Source organism: Pezoporus occidentalis, unplaced genomic scaffold, assembly GCF_034315485.1.
Source record: "Pezoporus occidentalis ecotype Australia unplaced genomic scaffold, CSIRO_AGI_Poc_V1 ctg5, whole genome shotgun sequence".
NCBI classification, from domain to species: domain Eukaryota; kingdom Metazoa; phylum Chordata; class Aves; order Psittaciformes; family Psittacidae; genus Pezoporus; species Pezoporus occidentalis.
In genome coordinates this window covers 1,305,623-1,329,897 of record NW_026915835.1, presented here as the reverse complement: position 1 = coordinate 1,329,897, position 24,275 = coordinate 1,305,623, and the positions used below count along the sequence as shown (strand labels likewise).

The following is a 24,275-nucleotide window of genomic DNA, read 5'->3' as shown; positions in this document are numbered from 1 at the left end:
AGGGACAGGCCCACATTCCCAAAGTCATCAAGGCAGAAATTGAACTGCAGAGCTACCCATTTGCTAAAACACAACACACTGTGAACTTCTTTTCTCTGCCAAGAAGCAGGGAGCTGCCTGCTATCATTGCTGAACTCCTCCTGGAATCTCATCAACTCAGCTGGAAACCAGAACACCTACTTTTACATACCACCGCAGCATGTGGTCCAGTCCCATCCTAAGCTGACCCAAGAGTGGCTAGAAGCAAGCTGACAGGCCTCAAAACTGCTGCCTTTGCTTTTGTATATTCACTCTAAAAATTAAAGCATCATAACACAGACTTATTTTGAAGGGAAGGCCAGATTCTAGACTGTCTGGGGAGCTGAGGTTCTTTCACCTGGAGAGGAACATTTGCCACCTCCAAAACATGCACTATGTGGTATTCTGCTCCATCACCACAATTCTGTGCCTTTCCAGCTGCAATATGTCAGGAGGTCCAGCTTAACAAAGCCATGCTGCCAAGACAGACAGTATTCGCACACAGTACCCCAAGCTTGTTCTTTTCTGCAAGGACTGCTGAAATGAATTCAATCCATTTGCACCTAAGTATAAAAGAATAGCACCACACCCTGAAAAACAGAAGCATAGATTTATTTAACAAATGCATCTATTTTCCTACCGAACACAACATTTCTGCTCTATCTCCATGCAAGGCCTTCAGCAGCCTCCTCCTTCCACAGCCTGCAAACTTTCTAGATACTCAGTGACAGCCTCCATCTCTGCAAACTCCAGCAGTCTGTTGATGAGCTTATCCAGTGCTTCTTTCCCATTTAGAATTTCCTATGAAAAAAAAAAACAACAACAAAACCAGGCAAAAGCATTACTGACTGTACATCAGTATAATTCCAAATTGCCCAAGACTCAGACAAGGAGCTCCTGGAATGCACTTTGCCTGGAGTCTTTATCTTGACGCATTCATTTGCTCACCTCTGCACTCCCCCTGTGTGAATGCAACATGCCATGGTGCACAGCAGTGGAACTTCAGCTGGCTGCCTGTGAGCAGCACACTGATTCCAGCAGCAACAACAGGAGCTGCTGGTGCATTCCTGCCACGCTTTCATGTAACCCGTGCGTTTACATGCAAATCCCCTAGGCAAGAGCAATAGAGGGTTGAAGAACCCAAGTCAAATACAGATTGCTCATGCCAAGATCTAGTTTGTTTTACAAGCAGAGCCCAGCTAACTTTTGTCAGGCAGTTTATGGTTCCAGTTTCACTCAAGAAAGTAACAAGTTCCCAACACTAAGTAACTGAAAAGTTCAACTAATGAAAGTTGGTTTTATGTGATTGTGGAACTCACAGAACCACAGAATGATAGAACGGTTTGGGTTGGAAGGGACCTTAGACATCAGCTAGTTCCAACTCCCCCTGCCATGGGCAGGGACACCTTCCACTAGACCAGGTTGCTCCAAGCCCCGTCCAACCTGGCCTTGAACACTGCCAGAGATGGGGCAGCCACAGCCTCTCTGGGCAACCTGTGCCAGTGCCTCACCACCCTCACAGGGAAGAATTTCTTCCTCATGTCTCATCTAAATACTAAAACTTCTTCCCATTCTCCTCCACCATGGTATCTGTGTACCTATTCCCCACTCACTGAACATGAACCATTCCATATTCAGCACGCCCTGTGTTCCCTGAAGTTACCCAGGACACCTCTGGGTACAATTCGAAAGGCGTGGATCCTTATGTAACAGCATTTACAGTGAACTGGATACCCAAGCCAAATATTGAAGGGTCACCCTAAACTTTGTCCTAAAATTCAAACCATTTTCATAAATTTAATACACAAAAATGCATTACTACATATTTGTTTCCCTGTAAAACAACAATAAATAATCAAGATTCAAGCCGTATGCAGAGATTTACTGAGAAATAAGACCTCAGGCAATCTTAAAATGAAAGCATTTGGTTTCTCTTTCATTTGACTGGCCTGTGAGGCAAACATAGAAGTTTTTCTTCACTCCAGCATTAGGAGGAGGCAAGACTGGCTTAACAAAAAAAAAAGTCCTTGGTGTCAGGTCTTTCTTGCGGATGTACTAAGCTTCAAGCATCCCAAATGTCACTTGCCAGTTTGGCTGAGGGACTCAGGGAGTTGACTGAGGGCTACAAGTAGGCCAGCAAGCTATATCCTGTGCCAGATATCTTTAACAGCACTGCACAACCGGGCAGGAAAGAAAGTTTCAGCTTTCTAAATCTGTTCTGACAGAGCACAACTGGCTATCTCGATTTCCTCATTCAGACTGTATTGTTTTCAGTAAGTTAATTTCTTCCTGTGGTACAGATAAGTAACTTTAAATACTCCCATAAGCAACCATTACCTTGATATTGCGTGCATCATACGAGATCCTGTGGTCGGTGACTCTGTCCTGGGTGAAGTTGTAAGTACGGATTCTCTCTGACTGGGCTCTTGTTCCCAACTGTAGCAAAGCAGCAAAAAAAACAATTCTATCTTATTGTGTTTAAAAAGAAATAGACTCAAATTCCACCCTCAAGCAGCATACCTAGAATAAACTTTGATGGATCAGACTATTCTGACTACAAACCTAGTGGTCACTGGCTTAGCATATGAGATTTTTAAATACTTTGGCATTGCTAAACTGTATTATCATAGAATCACAGAATGGTTTGGGATGGAAAGGACCTTAAAGCTCATCCAGTTCCAATCCCCCTGCCATGGGCAGGGACACCTTCCACTAGACCAGGTTGCTCCAAGCCCCCTCCAACTTGTCCTTGAACACTGCCACGGATGGGGCAGCCACAGCTTCTCTGGGCAAAACAATGATTTGTGACTCTGTATCACAGACCAAGTTCTTACACCCCAGCACATCTGTGGTCCAGCTCTGTAGCTGGAAGAACGACCTAACTCTCAGAAGTCACATAAGGCCAGAGATAGATCTACACAAGTCCTTAGTTCAAAAATGTAAGGCTGGGGTTTTTTTTTGGGGGGTGTAGCTCCCACGAGAAATAACGAAAGTGGGCCCCGTTAATAAGCAGCCCAGTCAACGTGTGACAAAGCCGCTCCACTGAAGTCTGGGTGTCGTTAGTACCGAACGAGGAGTAAATTAAGACTACGAAGAGTAGTCCTCTAGTGGTGAAGTGCAGGAATGCAAGCCGTTTAGAAGATAGAAATCAAAACACAGCGTTGCTGTGTGATTAAACACTGTTAAAATACCGAATTAAATGCTAAAAATTGCATAGAGAAACGGGTGTCTGCTCCAGTGGGCGCTGCTGAAAAATTCACCTGCACTCAACACGTATATTTTAAAATAAGGCATTTACTGAATAAATTCTGAAACATTACAAAAAGCAATTCACTTTTGCCTGATTTTCTGCAGTATTCATATAAATGTACATCTAAGTCCTTTATGCAATTCTAAAGGATCTCAAGCTAAAATTATTAACACAAGAGAAATGGCTCACCACTTCCAGTGACTGGCCTAATATCCTGCAGGAATAATACACTTACATGCAACCTGAAATTAATGATTAAATAGAAGAGCTAAAAACTTCAAAGTACTGAATAATACTGTAATTCTGAAGTAGTTTTATTCCTGGTGATCACTGTTGAAGTTCAGACCACAAATGGGGAAAATATTCAAAGAATGGGAAAAGAATGATAGCACATTTCAAGAGAAAAGCTCACTTTGCATCATAATTTCAGGTAACTCTCTTATAAAAGGTGTTTCTTAGAATCATAGAATAGTTAAGGGTGGAAAGGACCTTAAGATCATCTACTTCCAACACCCCTGCCCATGGGCAGGGACACCTCACACTAAACAATGTCACCCAAGGCCTCGTCCAACCTGCCCTTGAACACAGCCAGGGATGGAGCATTCACAACTTCCTTGGGCAACCCATTCCAGTGCCTCGCCCCCCTGACAGTAAAGAACTTCCTCCTTATATACAACCTAAACTTCCCCTGTTTAAGTTTTAACCCATTACTCCTTGTCCTGTCACTACAGTCCCTAATGAAGAGTCCCTCCCCAGCATCCCTATAGGCCCCCTTCAGATACTGGAAGGCTGCTATGAGGTCTCCACGCAGCCTTCTCTTCTCCAGGCTGAACAGCCCCAACTTCCTCAGCCTGTCTTCATACAGGAGGTGCTCCAGTCCCCTGATCATCCTCATGGCCCTCCTCTGGACTTGTTCCAACAGTTCCATGTCCTTTTTATGTTGAGGAGACCAGAACTGCACACAATACTGCAGGTGAGGTCTCACGAGAGCAGAGTAGAGGGGCAGGATCACCTCCTTTGACCTGCTGGTCACACTCCTTTTGATGCAGCCCAGGATACATTTGGGTTTCTGCGCTGCAAGCGCACACTGATGCCGGCTCATGTTCATTTTCTCATCAACCAACACCCCCAAGTCCTTCTCCGCAGGGCTGCTCTGAATCTCTTCTCTGCCCAACCTGTAGCTGTGCCTGGGATTGCTCTGACCCAGGTGTAGGACCTTGCACTTGGCATGGTTAAACTTCATGAGGTTGGCATCAGCCCACCTCACAAGCATGTCAAGGTCCCTCTGGATGGCATTCCTTCCCTCCAGCGCATCAACCGAACCACACAGCTTGGTGTCATCGGCAAACTTGCTGAGGGCACACTCAATCCCACTGTCCATGTCAGCGACAAAGGTGTTGAACAAGACCGGTCCCAACACCGATCCCTGAGGGACACCACTCGTTACTGGTCTCCAGCCGGACATTGAGCCATTGACCCCAACTCTTTGTGTGCGGCCAGCCAGCCAGTTCTTTATCCACCGAGTGGTCCATCCATCAAATTGATGTCTCTCCAATTTAGAGACAAGGATGTCATGGGGGACAGTGTCGAACGCTTTGCACAAGCCCAGGTAGATGACATCAACTGCTCTACCCCTGTCCATCAGTTCCGTAGCCCTGTCACAGAAGGCCACCAAACTGGTCAGGCAGGATTTCCCCTTAGTGAAGCCATGCCGGCTGTCACCAAGCACCTTGTTGATTTTCATGTGCCTTAGCATCCCATCCAGGAGAACCTGCTCCAAGATTTTGCCAGGCACAGAGGTGAGACTGACTGGTCTGTAATTCCCCGGGTCATCCATTTTCCCCTTTTTGAAAATGGGGGTTATATTTCCCTTTTTCCAGTCATCGGGAACTTCACCTGACTGCCATGATCTTTCAAATTATGATGGCCAGTGGCTTAGCAACTTCATTCACCAGCTCCTTCAGGACCTGCAGATGGATTTCATCAGGTCCCATGGACTTGTGTACATTCGGGCTCTTAAGATGGTCTTGAACCAGGTCCTCTCCTACAGCAGGCCCAGGGTCTTCATTCTCACAGTCCTTGTGTCTGCCTTCCAAGACTTGGGTGGTGTGGTCAGAGCATTTGCCAGTGAAGACTGAGGCAAAGAAATCATTCAGAACCTCAGCCTTCTCCAAATCCAGGGTAGCCAGTTCTCCTGATAGCTTCTGGAGGGGGCCTACATTGTCCCTAGTCTGTCTTTTATTCACTACATACCTATAGAATCCCTTCCTGTTATCTTTCACATCCCTAGCCAAGTTTAATTCTAACTGGGCCTTAGCTTTCCTAACCTGGTCCCTAGCTTCTCAGACAACATCCCTGTACTCTTCCTAGGCCACCTGTCCTTGTTTTCACCTTTTATAAGCCTCTTTTGTCCTTTGAATTTTCCTCAGCAGCTCCTTATACACCCAAGGAGGTCTCCTGGCCCTCCTGCTGCACTTCCTTCTAGTTGGGATGCAACACTTCTGAGCTTGTTTCTTCCTTAAAAGGCTACCTAAACTGTAGGTAGCCTTTTAACATAGTGAGTGCTATCTCACTATGTAGTGGCAGGAGTATTTATATACTTGTTTCTTTCAAAAGCTCTGTATGGTCTTATCAAATAATCTGATTTAGAAACAGGTTAAAACACAATCTTGAGAACTTCTGATCCTAGTTTTCACAGAAAGTAACTGTTTACTGATGCCCTACTTGTATACTTGTAACTCTACCTGTAGCTCCGGCCTTAGTAGGGGGATTCAGGACATGATGTAGAGCATTGCCTTTCAGATAAGTCCACCTAGTCTTTTGGGCCTTTTCTTTCCAGCTATAGCTGATGCCTCTTTTGCATTGCTTGGGAAGTCTGCAATAGCATTGAACTGGGATAAGTAAAATTCAGAGCATTTCAAACCACAAGATTCTCCTTTGTGAACACACCTGTTCAGGCACTCACACTCACTTGCTCCATCACTGTCACTCAGATGAGAAACAAACCTACAACACAGCACCCTCTCCAAATTTCAGCAACCACATGTTCTCACCTGCAGTTTTCTGGCACTCTGCTGTTGATTGAGCTGTTTTTCAATGGTCTGCTGGTACATCTTAGCTCTCAGTGTCCGCAGAGCTATGTCCTTGTTCAACAGCTGGGATCGCTCCTGCTGGCACTCAACTACTAGTCCTTTTAATAGAGGGATGCAAGAGAGCTCACATCAAAAGCCCAGTATAACAAAGAAAAAACAAGCGAAATTAATTCTAACACGTTAGGCAAATGAAACCTTCTGGAGTGCTGGTTTGTAGGGTCATTCAGCTGCAGGATAAAAGGTCATTTTAAGACAGCAGCCAGAACCATTAGTATAGTTTTACACTCTTCACAGCTGTACCAGGGGCTTTGGTCAGTACTACAGAAAAGGCAGGGATACCTTAACATTTCATGAAGCAAACAAGTCTGACATTGCCTCCATAAAATGAGCTCTCTCCAATCAGCATTCTCATGTTAAAGATGTCATTTGCACAGTCTACAGAAGCATTCTTATAACAGTGCAACACAAGTTTTTAAAGTCAGTCTAAATAAGCTCTTGGAGACTGGAAAATTCATTGTTCTAGAAGAGAAGGGTGTCTAAACAATACTGGTGGTCTTGAACCCATGAATAATGAAATAAAGTAAAATAAAGCTCTTTAAAAGAAATCTAGTACTTATTTTTGCTTCTTATTTGATTTCTGAAATAAAAAGGCATATAGAAAACAGCTGTTTTCTGGTCACTACCGGTATTTCCTGTGTCTAAAGAGATTCTGCATCTGAACAGATAGAAATCCACTGAATTTCAATAACAACAAACTCCCAAGAAAGACAGAGTGGTCCAGTCTATACATTACCTTTCTATCAGCAGACATCTTCCTTCCTCTTTAACATATGATAGCATTATCTACAGTACTGAAGCACAATCTATAGTACTATATAACTATATAGTACTGAATGAAAATCTTCAAGCCTACTACTACACAGGTTCCAGGTAGGCAAAGCAACCCTTGGTTGCAAATGGCTGTTATTCCTTAAGGTACAGAGCACAGAGCACAAATTATTTGCATCTTCCATCCCATCCCTGTCACCCTCTAGGTCCTTTCATCCTTCAAAGACAGTGTATTCATTAAACGCTCCCTCTGAGGACAAAACTGGCATTAATAGGAAATGTCTGACCATCATGCCACTGGTACACAACCCTTCTCTCACAGGTTGCCTTGCTAGCAGAGGGCAGAATCAGAAGAGGCTACACTTCCTTTTCTTGGCATAAGCCCCAACCCTGCAAACCCACTCTAAGATACAACTTCTGGGATCCCAAGCTTTCCCTTCAGGATACAGATTTAGGGTGATTACAAGTAGGAAATGCAGCCAGCCTTACCTGTGGGAAGGTGCACAATTCTCACAGCACTATCAGTTTTGTTAACATGTTGCCCTCCTGCTCCTTTGGCTCTGAATGTGTCTATACGCAAATCTTTGGGATCCACGTTAACATCAACCTAGAATCAAAGAAAATTGCTACTTTTTGCTCATTCTAAACGTATCTGAATGGCAACAATACTTGGTGTAAAAAAACTACCATACCTCAAAGAATTGCTCCTAACAGCTATAATTATACTTCAAGAAAGTGCAATGTCAAATATGTCTGCAAAGCAAGTAACGCTTTAAATATTTCACTCATTTTCTTCAAACTCTCACTCTATGTCCTTCACAAAACAAGGTGGGGGGGAGGGGGGAATGTGGGGGTGTGAAACAAACCAAAACCAGCAGCTTTCTGTAAAACCACTAGCCTTGGCAGTGAGGCTAAGAAATAAGGAAATAATCAAAAGCTACTTCTAAACAGCAGTACAAGATCTTGGCCATAAGTCAAGCCTGAATGATTCTTGCAACAGTGCTTAGAAACATCTAACTGAGGAAAAAATGGGTGTATCCAGATCCAAGTAAGGATTGCAGCATTGGAAATAAAAGCCCATGATGACCTGGACCATAGTTTGAACTCAGTGGATGGGAAAGGAACATTCAGATCTGATCAACATTGCAAGGAAAGCATTACAAGGAAGCAGGAAAGAGTGCAGGGAAAGCCTGCAGGATTTGGTTTTGTTTATTTTATGTGTGAATTGCTGGCTTAAGTGAGAGCTGTCAGTACCAGTAAGTTCTCAGAAGGACTAGCCAACACACTCATTCATACTCAAAGCAGACTGTCCTTGATTTAACAGAGGCCACATGAAACAAAAAACAATGGACCTGCAGAATCACATTACTATGCAACACTGAATATTTTCTGGATATATTCCCTGTCTTAAAACATGACATAATTTAAAATTGGCTTACTGTGAGTGTTGGGGCTGGAACAGTCACTGAAACCACCACCAATTTACACGCCATTTCAGGCAACAGCAAATCTCTGCTAAGTTGCTTCTGATGACCCATTTAAACACGTGAGGTATAGGCCTAAGGACTATCACCTTCCAGAGTCACAGATCTTGTGGTTCACTTGCTGGGGCTTGCACAAAGCACTTGGGTATCAATAAAATCCCCAAACAGTAATGATAACATGGTTTCAAGTAACACCTAAACCAACGGGCAAAGAGGTGAGAAGGGATACACTGCCCTACCATCCTGATTAACAGCTGGTTTACCTCCTCTGGCTGAGGGAGAACAATAACTGACATTGTCCCAGTGTGAATACGCTGCATTCGTGATGACAGGCCCGTCTCAGGGATTCGCTGGACTCGATGAGTCCCTCCTTCATACTTCAGATGCCTGTAGACATCATCTCCCGAAATATGAGCAGAAGCATGATGCAACCCACCTACAGACACAAATAATGTGTGACAAATATAGCACAGAAACACTGTTTTTAATTGCCTTGTCGTGGTGGCATGTCTGAAGAACTACTGTACCTATCTCAGCTGGTGTATAGTTCACAATGTCAAAGGTCCAGCATTTATAGTCTGCATAGTTCCGGTACATCTCAAACATTTCTTTAGTGAACTGTTGGCAGATGTCTCCTAAAAATATAAAAGCGGGACAACATAAATAGCAGTTCACAAAATGGCAGCCACCAGTTTTTAGATTTAGCTGCAACTCTAACCACACTCATTAGACAGATCAACGCTCTTCTTTAGAAAGTACCATTTTATACCATTAACGTACAAAAAGGCATTAAGAATAACCCATAAGAGGTTTAATGAAGTTGGATGGAGGTTTGAAGTAATCCTTATTGTGGAGACTTTGCTGACCTCCAGTTGTTCTGCCAGCTGTCACTTCTAGTATGACATGACTTTTATCGTATTTTTCCTTTGGCACTAGAAGCTGGAAAAGCTGAAAAGAAAGAAAGAAAGGAAAAAGTCATTATCTCTTTCACGACTTTTTATCTCCCCCCTAATTAAATTTACAGCCAGTCTTGACAATTGCCACAGCTTGAGAGCACACCATCACTGATTTATTCTGGCAAACTGGTAAGTAGGACTAAAAACTGTCCATTGGACACTGCAGCTCAGTGCAATCACTGTGGAAATGGGATACGCTGGTGCATCCACAGGAAAGCAAGCCGAAGTCCAGTGCCAGGTTACCTGCTCCAGCCCCAACTACCTAGGACCACAAAATTATTAGCTATAACCCAGCCAATCGTTACATTCATCTTATTTTTCAGAAAGTCCCATTTCATGTTATTTCAATGTGAACATAGAAATGAGCCCAATCACAGAGCTCTCCACTGAATCATTTCAGCTCCTCTGCTTATAATTAATTTCCTCATTGGGTGCTGTCAGCTGAAAAGAAAATGAAAGTCAGCAAGTTCCAACCAGAAATGTTTCAAGAATACATGCTCCACTGCCAACAAAGTGTTACTAGGGTGTCATGTCAAGTCCCAATAGCGCAGGCTCACCATTTTTTAAACCCCCTTCAGCATCTGCAGACAGACAAGCACACAAGCAAAAGTGACTAAAATAATAAGCTTCTGAGACACAATTGTCAGTAAGAAGCTAACAAATAATTAACGTTGTCACTTCTTTTCAGGGAAAATACACAAGGTGGACTTCTCATTTACTAAACGCAAGTGTCAGAGTCTATGGATAAGATCACAGAGGAACGCTTTTCTGACATCTTTATTTACAAAGCTGTGTAATTTTACCTCAGGCTCACCTTTCTGCACAACACGTTGATTTTTTTATCCAGGGTCTCCTTCTCTTCTAAGGCAAGCTCTAGAAGTTGTTTCTCATCTCTGCTATCTAGCTCTAAATTCCAACAACAGGAATAGATGTTAGTCAATCTCACTTACCTTAGAGCAAATTGTAATACAGCGGTCCACAGACATGCACTGCAGCACACAGAAGCTTGCAGCTGCATTCTGCCAGGATGAAATACCAAGTAAGAGCAGCCCAAGCCAGGATTCATGTTAGTAACTAAATGATCATATTTTCCGGGTCTGCTGGAAGGAGTAATGGATAACCTACCTCTCAATCTCTACCTTAGGGCTCAAAGTCTACATCAAATAGATGCCAGCCCCACCTGACAGTTACTCTCAGTAAGACTAATGGTTATATCATAAAGATTGACAGCCCAGGGATAAATACACAAATGGATTTGACAAAATATGTTAAAACCAGGCCTGCAGACAAGCTGTGTCTTGGTTTCCTTTATTGCAATTTTTCACGCAATAAAATTTTTAATTTCCAGACTTGCCCAGAAACACCCTATCTTCAACAATCTGTAGGCAACTTGTTAAGGTGAGCACCACAAATAACGCTATGACGATACTAATGAGGCTCCTAACCTTCTGTCTTCTGCTATTCAAGAGGCCACTGAGACATGAGAGATGCAAGTCATCAGGAGGTGGAAGACCTCACTTGGGATCTTTGCTTTGCCTAAGGAGATTTCCTTCCCCACAATCTGGAGTACCATGTCCAGTTTTGAGCTCCCCAGTTCAAGAAATGCAGGGAAATACTGGAATGAGTACCACTTATGTGAGTATTGGTGGTCACTGGTGCTCACATCACATCGGTGCCCCATTCCTACCTCCCTGCAAACTTGACCTCTAAGAATTCACTTCACCTACCCCTCTGACTCACATCACCAGTGCCAAACCAGCAAATAATGTTTTTCTGCTTCACTGAGTATTGCAAATATAAAATCCAATAGCAACTGTGAGGAATTCAGGTACTACAGAGAAAAGGGTCAGTTTAGGGAGTTAAACAGAAAACAAAGAGCAGTCAGATGACACAAACATCTGTGTTTTAACTTGGCCACATGATAAAGAGTACACATAGAACAATTTGGCTCCATTTAATTAACTTCTTGGCTGTAATCCTCTTTTCATTCTTTTCTTTTCCCTCCTTTCAACCAGAACTCAATCTATTTATCCACATCATAATTTATGGAATTAGAAAAATTCCTCATTATATTTACTTGCTCCAAAAATAGCCTTTTTAAGTTTGCCCACACCCCTTGGTTGTCTCCCTGAAAAGCACCATGAACTCTCATCCTCCTCTATTTACACCACTGGCTACTCATTTTCTCCTGTCCTTTGCTTTTCCCTTTACTTTACTTCAGTATAAGCCACATCCTCTCCAGGCCAATGTTTCCCTCTCTTAATACCTATTGGTGTAGAACAGATGTTTGTGTGCACCTACTCTTCTAACAATGGGTTGGTTTTTTTTTTTCTCGAAATGCTGCACCATTAGTTATCTTATTCCCTGTGTACAGTCTTATTCCTGAAAGGTATTCTTTTTTACCCAACTTCTACTGTAGCAGATTACTGAAAAGCAGAAGCTTCTTAAACAACCATCAATTTTTATTCCTTGAAGGACTCCTTGAATATTCTCAGAGAAATGTTAGCTTTTGCCATTTCAATTGGAAGCTGACAATCCTAGGCCTAATGAAAGTTCATGTAATTTGCTCTATAAGTATCAATAAACTGCTAAATGGAATTCCATTTTAATTAACATGGGTAAAGTCTGCATATGTCAAATGTATTAAGCTTGCCAAATCTTTTTTCTTCAGTTCATGTTGCTCTCAGTTCCATGAAAAACAACCTTAAACATTTCCAAACTATTTCTACTAGATTACAGATGATCTCTACTCTCCCAAATTGTCTGTATTAAAACCTGAAACTGAAGTGAGGTGACATGAAAACTGGAAAGATGTGTCTGGAAGCAGAAAGCCCTAGCAACACACAAGCTCCCAGGAAGCAGGAAGGACCAGCGCATGCTCCAGGGCTGGCTTAAGTTATTTCAAAGCATTCCTCAAAGGCTGGCAATGAATTTCATTGCAAGAAACGTGACTGTTTTGAAAGAAGTAAGCAGATGTGTTCTCCTTACCTTTGCACATAGCTTCTAACTCCTGAAGTTCTTTTTCAGATTCTTTGATTTCCTGAAATGCAGCTGCAATTGGGGACAGATCGGCACATCTTCTCCTCAGGGTTCCTTGCTCAAAGTCATTTACTGAGTCAGCATTTAACAGATGATTAACCTGCTGGTATTCCTTGCTTAGTGTCTCCAGATATTTCTGCACTGCTTCCTGCTTCCACAATGCTCGAGAATCCTGATGGTTTTTCCTGTGCCTGCTGTTAAAAGACAGAGTGAATGTAGCCGTGTCCAATAAAGATTCTGGTTTCCAAAATCCACCATTGTGCAGTTCCGCTGCACAGCCTATCTTCTTTGCAGTGGGAGGGAGAAGACAGCTGGGAAGCTGACTGTGACAGCAGCAACTGGCAAGCAGGCTCTTGAAATGACAGACCCTTTGGAAAGGTTTCATTTTGCTTCTTATTTTTCCACCAGCTGAAATTAAAAGTATACAATATATGGACCAGTGTTATTATCTAGAAAAAGAGATCATGCTGTTAAAAAACAAACAAACATAGAACTCTATCAAGCCCAAATCCTGCTCTTGACTGGAACAACAAAATGCAACTGTTATGGACAAAACTATTCCTGATTTAGTCCTTGTTTAAACCAGAAGCTCTTACCAGCAACACTGTGATGGCTGATGGTTGAAAATGGTCTTTTCCCTTATCTCCTCAAACTTAGTTTATTCATGCTGTGGAAAAGCTACTGTAGATATGGCTTTACAGACAACAGCTTCATTTTGCCATGTCTCCCTGAGAAAAATTCAACCATTTAATGCCTTAGTGGTGAAATGAAAATGTTGCTGAGAGAAAATGAATCTTCCAAAGGTACAGAATTCTACATAAAGAAAGTATGGGAAGTCCAGAATTATGCGCAAAATTATATCCACTACCATAACACGATATCATTTTGCCAGCGGAACATCAGTAACAGCAAACAGCCCCTGAAACAGATTAGTCAATAGGATCCCAAGACACCTGCAAGAAATTCCCCATATATGTACTATGTAAGACATGGGAACAGTGCTTTATATCCCATTTACTACTTCCTGTGATATATTTACACATACATGATATAAATATTTTCTATCCAAAAAGTTAATAAGAAGTTGGTACCCTGAAATACAACCTGTATTTTCTGAGACAACTGGCCTACAGCTTTGCAGGATATCAGGCTCCCCTGACCATCACTGCTGCTTTAGGAAAGATCTTTTCATTTTCTACCATCAGTGTTGCAAGTTATGCTATGAATTCTGGCTGTGCTCTAAAAATTTATATTGGAATGCAAGGGTCTACCAAGAGGAAATAATTCATGTTCTAGGACTACCCACACAGAAAAGATCTAACAAATAAAGAAGCACTCCCTGATATCTCTGCCAGTGCCGCAATCCCATCTGTCTACTGATTTTTACAAGAAAGTGGATTCAGAGAAAATGAAGGCATTAAACAGCATCTCCTTGAAACTTGTCCAGTAAACAACCCCAGTTCCCTCAGCCATTCCTCATAAGACTTGTGCTCCAAAGAATAATTTAAAAAAAAAAAACTAAATAAATTATTATAAAAAATTATATCTCTCCATACAGGAAAGCATTATCAATATTGTGAACACTTTAAAAGATTTTTAAAAGAACTTCTGTCAACTGCAGATGCTATTAACCCCATAAAACCGAATTCAGACACGCAGTACACAGGTACACAGAAGGAGGCTGCGTTTCGATGCAGACTGTAACACGGACGGCTCAGTGCCGCGCCGCCGAGCCAACCTTTCACACACCGCACCCTCCCGGCACTGCTGCCCCGAGCAAAGCACCCGAAAGCCGAGCAGGAAGTGCCCCTGCCAGCGCTCCCCCACCGCAGGGGTGCGGGCGGACGGGGAAGGCTGAAGCAGACCGTGAGGGGCGCGGGGTCTCGGTTCGGCTCCGGTCCTCAGCAGCCTCCGGGGAACTCCGGAACTCACCTCTCGCACGCTTCGGCAGCGGACGGAACCCGCCTCAGAACAGGAGGCCATGGCAGACGGGAAGTGGAGCGGAAAAGCTCCCAGTCCCAGCATGCCTGCTGCAGAACACGACTCCCGCCGTGCCTCAGCCCGCCCGGCCTTGCCTTCACTGCCTCCTCCGCCGGGGCTGCCCCCAGCGCAGGCCTTCGAGCACCGCTGCCGGTGAAGGTAGCTTAGCTTTGCTCTGTCAAAAGCAAGACCCGAGATGAAAAGTAAAAATGGGGAACGCGCCCTTGGAAACAGCTCTTCGTTGTCGATATCCTCTCAGCTGTACAGTAACGCAGTCTGGCTTCAGGAGTGCTTTGGGAGAAATGGCAGGAGTGACAACAAATGGGAATACTTATTTTCCAGCCTCCAAGCTATTATATTACATATATTTTTCGGTGTATTTTCCCAAAACATGGGCTGGAAATAAATGTTTCACACCTGGTTACTAAAAGATTAATTTCAGAGAAGTCTGCATAAAACTATGTTAAGTTCCACTTTATGTCAAAGCTCACCGTTCAATTATGCTTAAAATGGATTATAACTACACTAGTAAAGACAAACATCACTTACTAAATATTAATGAACTGTTCAGATTTATCATTATGCTAACAGGCTGTGGCTTCCTAACAAGGTATTTTTTAAAAGATACTATGCATACACACACTTTGACAATATTAAACAGATTATACAACTATCTCCCTAATTATCATAGAATCACAGAATGGGTTGGATTGGAAGGGATCTTAAAGCTCACCTAGTTCCAAACCCCCTACCATGGGCAGGGACACCTTCCACTAGACCAGGTTGCTCAAAGCCCCATTTAAAAAGATTTCCAGAACACTGGGGTATTTTTATACCTATAATCACCTAAAAAGCTTTCTTCCCAGCTACTGTCATTCAACAGGATTAACAAAAGAAGGTAAAGATTTGGTATGTGGCACATAAAACACCACTGGGATTTGGTGAGGTAAGTATTCCAAAAGACTGAAAATGAAACCGATGGATGGGGATGACTTAAATCCAATCTCACCAGCACGTGAATGATAACTGACCACTAACGTAGATCTGAGGACAAACTCTGTCTTGGCTCTATCCACCAAGACAGAATGTAAGGCAGACAGAATGTAAGGCAGACAGATTAAAAGACTCTTCCAGAGAATGGGATCCACCCCAGAGCTGATCCAAGCTAGAGAAAGGCCACAGCAAACAGCATCCTGAAACCTCAATGTTTCTCCCCCTGGCCTGAGCGTGCAGTGCTGTACCATGGGAGATGCCCTCGTCCAGACGCCATCCCCACCATGCCTCACCCTTCATCCACTATGGTTTACACCTCAGTGAAATGAAATAGTGAAATTATCCTTGCATTGGCCTCTAAATGTGGAATCTGATACTTGGGAAGGTAATCTAAGGGAGGACAACTAAAACCATGAAAACTGTAAGCAAACCACACACTCAAAAATTGATTTTAAAGAGTAGGGTAGGCCAAGGAAAAATTAACCCAGCTTCTACTCCAGCTGGTAATGGTTCTTACATTAAATCCTCTGATTAAATGCAATCATGATTCAGATTGATTGCGGGCAAATTATTTAAGTGTGAATAGAGACTGTAACAAACTCTGAGCCTGCTCTCCCCAGCAGGCAGCAGGCCATGCAGTGACCATATGGCCAAGACAAAGAGCTGGGTGCTATACTGCCAGTTAGGGTTGCCAGATACACTGTCAACCACAGGACATAGTCCATGCATCTCGTATTCAAAACATGTAAGATATACTCTTTCCCTAAGTTTACTTATGCTTTTAGAACGTGATATGGGAATTGAGTATAAAAGATGGGAAATCCCACCGCTGTCTGTGCTCCCATCCCCTTTATGATTTGCTTTGATACCTTAAAAACTGCGTGGCTGAAGCAGCTGCCTGTGGACCCTGTGAGACCCAGTGTTATGGGGTGCAGGCTGCTTGGGGCAGGGTGCCACTGCCTTCCTCAGCAACCACGGCAGCCCATGGTGGGTGCAGAAGGGCAATCCTAACCTGCCAACTGCTTTAGAAACTGGAGGCAAAGAAATGGCTCATCAGACAAAACAGGCTCCAGGCCTTACAATGTGCTTGGCTGGAAGGCAGGTCCATGCCCTTAAAGAGACCCTTTTTTACCCAGGGGGCCCTAACTGGAGTTAGTGGTCTGCAAGCATCCTGCTGCAACTTCTATAGATACCAACCCACACTGACAGGTCATGGAATAATGTGAAAGACATGGCAAAAATCACAAGTGTGTTACAAAGTATCTATCACTTTAACATTGCTCCTGCCCTTTCAACCCAAATAGTTTGTCAACAGACTTCTGAATTCTTTCTGTTTGAAGGAACAATTGGTGACAGAATCATACGCGTCTTGAATAGTCCTGTTTATTAACAAAGCCTGTAGAAAGCGCTTTGTTTTGTCCAGCATAGTGTGATTAAATGATAAGAAGTTCTCTTGACTGCTCCCAAACCTCACTTTCAACTAGAGCTCTGCCTCCCTCAAAAGCTTGTTTCTTTGTTTATTCTCTCCCAGCTAGTCTACAAACATTTCTTTTATTGCCTCCTTGCTTTCCTTTTCTTGTTGCTTTTAATCCAGAATTTGAATACAGACACATATCTAAATACAAATCAAACCCATGCCTCTTATTTGCAATTTGCTGATTTTCAGGCAGCATTCTTTCCAGGAAGCAGAAACCTTTAGATGTCAAGAACAACCTCACTGCTTCAGACTAAAGGTCCACCTAGCACAATATTTGCCTGACCATCTTGGAGATGCATCTGTTTATCACTCAACTCAACTGGAGACATGTCTTTTGCTAAGACGGAAACCTAGAGTTCATAAAGTCAAGGCTAGTTACAAAAAGTGCTGAATACATGCTGTGGTACAAACAGGCTCTGAAAATGATGCAGCAGGGCAAAGACAAGTTGTCCATCCTTGTCAAAAGTATTCCTGCTTTGTAGAAAATCAGATACTGAATACAGCAGTACTATGTCGTTTAGCAGAAGGAACAGTGAACTTGAAAATGCATGTGGAAAACACACATACTGCTATCAGTGATCCAGGTGACTGACATCATTAGAAGCATGTCAGAACAAAAGCATGAGGAATAAACACAATAAAGATATGAAGAAACTTATTACATACCATAGTTCTAACCAGGTTAACAAAACAACACTGAAAACAACCACCACCCACAACATTTGCCATAAACTGATGCTCAGCTAAGAAGAACTAGGAAAAGATAGGCTGTACTTCTTTAACATTCTCCTTGCCTTTGCTGTTTTCATCTCAAGAGGCTCCCAAAGCCTACTACTTTTTTCTAATTAGTAGTCCCCAAGTTAGGCCACTGTTCAGGTCACTTTCTTCCAAGAAATTGTCTACTCCCTTTTTCTCTCCTTCAGCCTGAAAGGAAAGCAGCTATCATATCCATCAGCTTCAGCAACACTTGCAAGAAGTCAAAGACCTGCTGCTTGTAATCCTCAGTCATGGCCACACTCACTTAATTTATGCATAACCAAATCAAATATTTTAAGCTCATAAACTGCTTAAATTGGCTTTTATTATATACTGCTTTCCACACACTTGCTTTACTGTGGGTAGGAACACCTCGTGCCTATCCTAGTCATCATCAGGGACAGTAGGTGAGTAACTATGTGTTACAAAATTAATGTCCTTTTAATACATACCAAAATATAATTAATATATTTCAAGGGTAATTACATAAAGGGATTCTAACTGAAGCTGACTAATTTTTGCCCTGTGAGATGGTCTCTTTAATTGGCTGTAACCTTGACAGTTTAACCAGTTTTCTTTCTAAGGAAATGCTCCAGGCCATGTGGTTTTAATGCTGCTGTTTGTCTGACGTGTTTGGGGTTGTTTTTTTTACCTAATTTTTTTGCAAAGTTTCATTTAAGAACCATTTCTGGAAATAATAAAAATCTATTCTCAACAGATCTTAAACCTCCTTTGGCGAAGGAGCAACGCCATGATTAAACTCTCACTGTTCCAAGCATGCACAATAAAGTTTTACATAACCGACTGCTGAAAAATGCATTAATGCAATAGATGACATCCCCGCTCACTCCTAGTCTGCGAAGTTTGCTGTTGTTTCCTTAAATACCAGCCAGGGCGCAGCAAGCACACAGCCTCTCCAAGCGCTGCAGTTTCCAGGCACTTAGTTCTCCTCCAGCAATCCCTCCCGGGCAGCCTGGCTCCCCACAGCCCCACTCTGAACGCGCTGTTGGGATGGCAGCCACCAAAACTAGGTTACTAAAGGCAGAGAGGCAGAACAGCGAGCGCGCAAACCTGCTTTCTGCCCTCCAGCCGCGACTGGGAAAGGCCACAAGCTGCAAACCCCTCCTCACCCGGCTGCCGCGGACCTCGCGCTGGACGCAGCCATGACCTGGGCGAGCGGGAGTTAGCATTTGTTAACAATCCCCGCGGGTGGGTGTCCCGTTTCCCCTCCTCCCCTCGGGGCGTTGCCGAGGGAGCCCCCCTCAGGGCCGGCCGCCGGCCTCACTCATGGCAGGTAACTCCCCTCAGTGCCACCGAGAGAGGAGAGCCACCAGCACCGAACAACGGCGCGTCCCCTCGGACAGGGCATGCAGGACGGAAGGAGGGGGGGGCCGTGTCTGAGGGGGAAGCGGCGGGGGCCGCCGGACGCTGTGCGCCTGCGCGGAGGGGACCCCGGCTGCCATTTTGCAGCGTCAGGCGGCGGCGAGGCCTCCCCGGCAGCTGCGCAGAGGGGCCGCGCTCGCGCGCCGCGGCTGAGGGGAGCCGGCGGGGAGGGCGGTGCAGGCCAATGAGTTGAAGAGTCGCCGCTCGGGCAGGAGCCGCGCCGCTGCCGCCCCGCGGAGTTCGGGCTTTGCCTCCCCTCGCTTTCCCGCTCCTCCTCTTCCACACGGACAGCCGCTTCTCCTGGGCCGCCCCCGCCAGCTTTCCTTCCCTTCCCTTCCTCCCTCTGTCCCTGCAGCCGTGCCTGCCCTGGGGCCGCCCGCACCATGCCGTCCGTGCCGCTGCCGCCCAAGGAGAGCAACCTCTTCAAGCGGATCCTGGTGAGCCACCGGTCCCGTACCTTTCTCTTCCTTCCGCCGCCGCTCTTCGCTACTCTCACACACTGGTTTCGCTGGGTGCCCTCCGACCCACGGCCCGGATTACTTCGCCGCTGCCGGAGTTGGCTCCGGCTGAGCGAGGAAAGATGTGGCGGCCTCTCTTGCGCGAGGGAGCCGGGGCTGCTGCCGTCTCGTCCCGGTTCGTCCACGTTACCTTCCTTTGTCTGGGCGCAGCCGAGCAGGCCGAGAGACCCCCCCTCCCTCGTGTGGGGGCCCGGCAAGGGCCGGTGTCGCCCCCGGCCGGGCGAGGGCGGGAAGCAGGGCGGGAGCCGGCCAGCCGCCCGGGTCCGCGCTTCTCCGGGCACCCTGCCCGGGACGGTGCCTCCAAGCTGAGCGCCGGCCGCGGGGCTCGGCAGCGCGCCGTCGCCGCTCCGTCCTCCTTGTCCCTCCCGCCGCAACCGGGCGGAGGCGGGCCGTACCCGCGCCGTGCCCGCGGTCTGGCGGGCGGGTGGAAGCGGTGTCTCGGGGAAAACTGTCATTCCATCCCCGCTGCGGGTCTGGGTTCGAGGTGCGTGTGCTGCTTCCCCCGTGTCACCACGCTTGGGAGGGTAGAAGAATTCCTTGGAGCGCGGTGCGACCGTCGCGGGGGTTTGGTGTTCCAAAGCCTATGTCCATAGGTACTTCATTGTCAGCAAGGACGTCAGTTTTAGCATAGGGACTAGATCAAAACTAGTTCACTGAGCTGTCTTAAGTGTAGTTGAAGGCGCCTGGTGGTTTAAAGTATGACTCTGTACGCCCTTTGGAAGACTTGTCTCAATTTCTCTGTGCTCGTTCAGTTATTACATTGGCCTGCTTCAGCTCTTTGAGATCTAACGGTGCAAAGGACGTTTAGTGTTTGTGAGGTAACTTTAAAGAAAGAGCTCACTTTAAGTTTCTGCTCAATCACCGTAATATTTTATAATGCTAATTCTATGGAAATAAAAAGCACACATGCACACCCCAAGAAAAAAAAACCTCCACCACAACCCACAGCCAAAACACCAGATTATCCTTTTCATTAACTTTTCTGTGTGACAGTAATGGGGTTCTAGCCTCAACAAAGTTTTGTGCCAGTTTTCTCATCTGTGGGCAGAGGAGGTCTCTGCAGCACAGTGGTAATTTGTTGGCAGGCATGAGTTTTTTCAGTTATATTGGGATTTGTTAGGCTGGTTTCAGTAACTGTGGTTAAGAGGTGAGTGTTTTGGCTTCAGGAATCTGAGCTCAGAACAAGCAGCTTGTGTAAGTCTGTGTACTCTATGTAGCTAGTGTATTTCAGCAGGTGCTTCATAACTGTTTTCTTTTACTTGCTTTTGGTTTGGGTAGTGGGCAGGTTTTAAGGCTTAGTATTTCTTAATGGTGATTTGTTGCTTACTGCATGCTTATGGTATGCATCTTAGTAAGTCATTCTAGCACTCCCCTTTCTCTCTGCTAAAAATAAATGACTAATATTAGAACCGTTAAGTGATTATTCTTACTAGTAGCAAACAAGTTCGCACTAACAGTCACTTCTGAAGTTTTTTTCAACTGGAATGTAGAAGAGTTTTTCTGGAGATCATATTTTAGACAACTCCCCCCCCCCCCTTTTTAACTAAGCAGTGGGCAAAGCATAAGTGCTTAGGCAAGGAAAAAGAATTGCATAAAACTTCAGTGAAGCCTGTGTGGAAATTTACCGCTTTAGGAACTGTGACCAGCCACTGAACCAGTTAAACCTTCCAAAGGCTTTAGAAAGCAAGTAATCACAAACTTGTACTTGTTAGTTTGTCACATCATACACTGATATCTCTTGAAATACTTTCTCTAGTTAGCTTTGACTTTTTCATGGTGCACTTTTTTCTGGCATGTTAATGTCTGCATAGTAGAAGTTGAACCCTTCTGTTGCTTGACATGTTTCAGAGGGTTTTAGTGTAGTACTATAGCTTATAGTGCTGAGGCAGCTTTTTGCCTGCTCTGGTACTGCCAGAATACTTGAAATTATTAGGGATACTATGGGCATTTTAAAAATGGGGGGGGCGGATGTGGGAGGCTGTATAACACCTTACAAGCTTGTAGCGATTTAATGACTTGGAACAGATGCAAGGAAACTGTAGTCATACATTAAGATGAAATATTTTTACAAACACTCTGGAGAATTAGCAGTTATGAAATGGGAGCCTCATTTGGAGATCATGGGAATTACTTAGGAGTCAGTGACTTGGTGTGTGTATGTAACATGCAAGAACAAGAACTGAGTAAGAGCAAACCAATCTTACTGGAGCTGCCTAAACTAGTGTGGCCTCCTGGAGTTCAGTGTGAGCTCTGAAGTCTGCTCAAGAAGCTGAGTAAACGGCCTTTAAGCTACATCAATTTATGTGCCTGTATGCTTGGCAGTCCTTGAACAAGCTGACATAAAACTAGCTGTGTTGTGATTAGAGAGCTAATAGCAATTGCAGCATAGATAGTAGTTCTAGTTTCTCTGTACTACTGAAAGGTAGTGCTAGCAGTTGTTTTTCTCACTGTCCTGACTCCCAGGTCTGTTTTGTTTCTAAGCCTTACTTCCACTCTTATGCAGGGGGGTGGCTCCTCAGACTGGTGCTCTTCCCCTGGGAGCTGTGATGGCGCTTGCAGGGGTGGTGTTGCTTGAGAGGGAGGGGCTGAGCAACTTCAAACTTCAAGCTCTTCTCTTTCACTTCTCGATCTCACAGAAGGCCTGGAGGAAGTGTTTGAAAGCTTCCTGGCTCCCCCTTTGTGAGAAGAGAGAAAGGCATCCATAAAGAAGAATTAATACAGGAATGGTGGGGTGTTTCTTGCCACTTAAAATCAGTCTTCAGCTCATGCGATTTTTTTTTTTTAAGTGGATGGGGCAGATGTAATCTAAAATAAACATGTATGTGTGGTAGCTTAAAAATGCTTCGGGTTAACATTGAAGTTTGGTAATGTCCATTTGGTGTTAATTTCTGGTAAGCTTAGGCAGATTTTTTTATTTTGTGTCTTTAAAACAGTTGTAAGATTGCCTTCAAAGTATGTTGCGGTTTAAGCAGCTTTGGGTTTTGCTTTTTTCCCCTCCACCTGAGAACCCAGATTATAAACTGTGTCTCAGCTTAAAAGTGATTCTGTGAAGCCAAAGCTTAAAACTAAATCAGCCCTATCTGTACAGAGCATGGTAGTAGTCCTTACGAATGCTTTAGAGGAAAGCTGCAGGGTTGTTGTCATATCTTCATGGCGTACTTGCCAAATTGTTTTTTTTTTTGAGAAATAGTGTCTTGTAGTAATTGTTGGTGTCTGCCCAGTGTCACACAGTATAAGATACTGTCGTTTTGTGCCCGATACAACTGTGTATAGTATCATGCCTGTAAATAATTAATTCTTTGATTTCCTAGTGAATTCCACATACTGTTGCTGCATAAAATAAGGTTTGCTGCTTTAATTGCAAATGTGCTTCCCTTGAGGAAGGTCTAGCCTGTGAATATTTCATCCTGTTTTGAATGAGCTAAGTCCTAGTACCTCTTCAGGTGCAAAGCATTACTCTTACTGAGACCAGTTTAGGCATTTACTCTTACTGACTTCAAGTGATTAAACACAAAGTCTGCAAGTACATCGCTTTGTAGTGGTGACTTGTTGCTGCTCAGGTCATTCAGGTGTGTATCTCCCATTTTTTGTGGCTGAGGAAATCTTAGAAATTATCTGAAGTGCCCTATCTCTGAGGAGGTGTTCCACTTCCCTGTAGTGTCCTTTTTGTTCCCCGACTTCTGTAATAATCTTTAGAAATTTGTTCTTTGATAAAAGGTAAGTATGGAAGTGTTTGTAGAAGTTAATTTAATTCAGTCTTATTCATAAAATTCCAAGAGTTTTTAAATTTTATTTGATGAAATGATAATAGAGTATAAGCATGCAAATAGTCTCCTGGTAATGATGTGTGGGAGTTATCCAAACTATTAAACTCAGTAACTGGGAAGGTATGATGCTTTGCTATTTAATGCTTCCCAAAGGAGATGAATGATAATAGTTGAGGTAGCCATTGTGATCTGGAGTGGTGGATATTGGGAGTCTCTGTTAAAGATCCATTTTTTTAACGATAGGACTATGCAGCTGTCAGTAAAAATCTTTGGATGTAACTAGTAAGGCTGTTTTGTGGTGTGGTTGTTAACTTGTGCTGTTAAGGAGGAGCAGTGTAGGAAGCGTGTAGGGTGCTTCCTTGCTGCTGACTTTCAAAGGAGATGCTGAGGATGCCTGGCCAGCTGCAGACTACTAACATGGCTGAATTGTGGAGGATAGATACTAGAGTAATGGTAAGAGCCCATAAGACTTCCATGAGGAAAAATCGTGCTTCACAGTTGTCAGAGATTTAAGTGAGTCTGATTTAGAGAAGAAATTATTCCAAATAAATATTCTTCTCTTAATTTTTCAAAAGGAGCTTGTAAATGTCACTGTGGAAGACTCGTAAAGCAAGCTTCCATGGAGTGGTGCCGGTTGGTTATTCACTCTGGCCTTTTCTTAAGGAAAGTTCCTATGCAAATAAATGATAGCTTGTCAGAATGAAGTCCCATTGTATTTTGTGCTGGAACTTTTT

The 24,275-nt window shown here is 44.1% G+C and overlaps 2 protein-coding genes across 6 annotated transcripts in view; one reads left to right on the top strand and one right to left on the bottom strand.

The window, feature by feature from the left end:
* Positions 1-614: 614 nt before the first annotated feature.
* MTRF1 (mitochondrial translation release factor 1) lies at positions 615-20,244 on the bottom strand. Of its 4 annotated transcripts, none has more exons than XM_062636844.1 (10): positions 19,905-20,244; positions 12,617-13,075; positions 10,443-10,534; positions 9,539-9,620; positions 9,200-9,307; positions 8,936-9,108; positions 7,678-7,795; positions 6,322-6,458; positions 2,356-2,454; positions 615-819 (listed from the first exon to the last, which is right to left on the bottom strand). In XM_062636844.1, the coding sequence occupies exons 1-10, from the start codon at positions 20,227-20,229 to the stop codon at positions 697-699; spliced, it is 1,716 nt and encodes a 571-aa protein (XP_062492828.1). In that variant the 5' UTR covers positions 20,230-20,244; the 3' UTR covers positions 615-696. The 4 variants fall into 4 exon arrangements, with proteins under 4 accessions (XP_062492828.1, XP_062492831.1, XP_062492830.1 ...); XM_062636847.1 differs by having other exon boundaries at positions 19,639-20,038; XM_062636846.1 differs by lacking the exon at positions 19,905-20,244 and adding an exon at positions 14,600-14,729.
* Positions 19,037-24,275, top strand: part of NAA16 (N-alpha-acetyltransferase 16, NatA auxiliary subunit) — a 63,497-nt gene continuing 58,258 nt past the window's right edge. The window contains exon 1 of one of the 2 annotated variants that reach the window (XM_062636839.1): positions 19,037-19,693. In XM_062636839.1, the coding sequence (XP_062492823.1) occupies positions 19,640-19,693 (54 nt within the window). In that variant the 5' untranslated portion in view covers positions 19,037-19,639. The remainder of the gene's footprint in view (positions 19,694-24,275) is intronic. The other variant, XM_062636838.1, reaches the window with a different exon arrangement.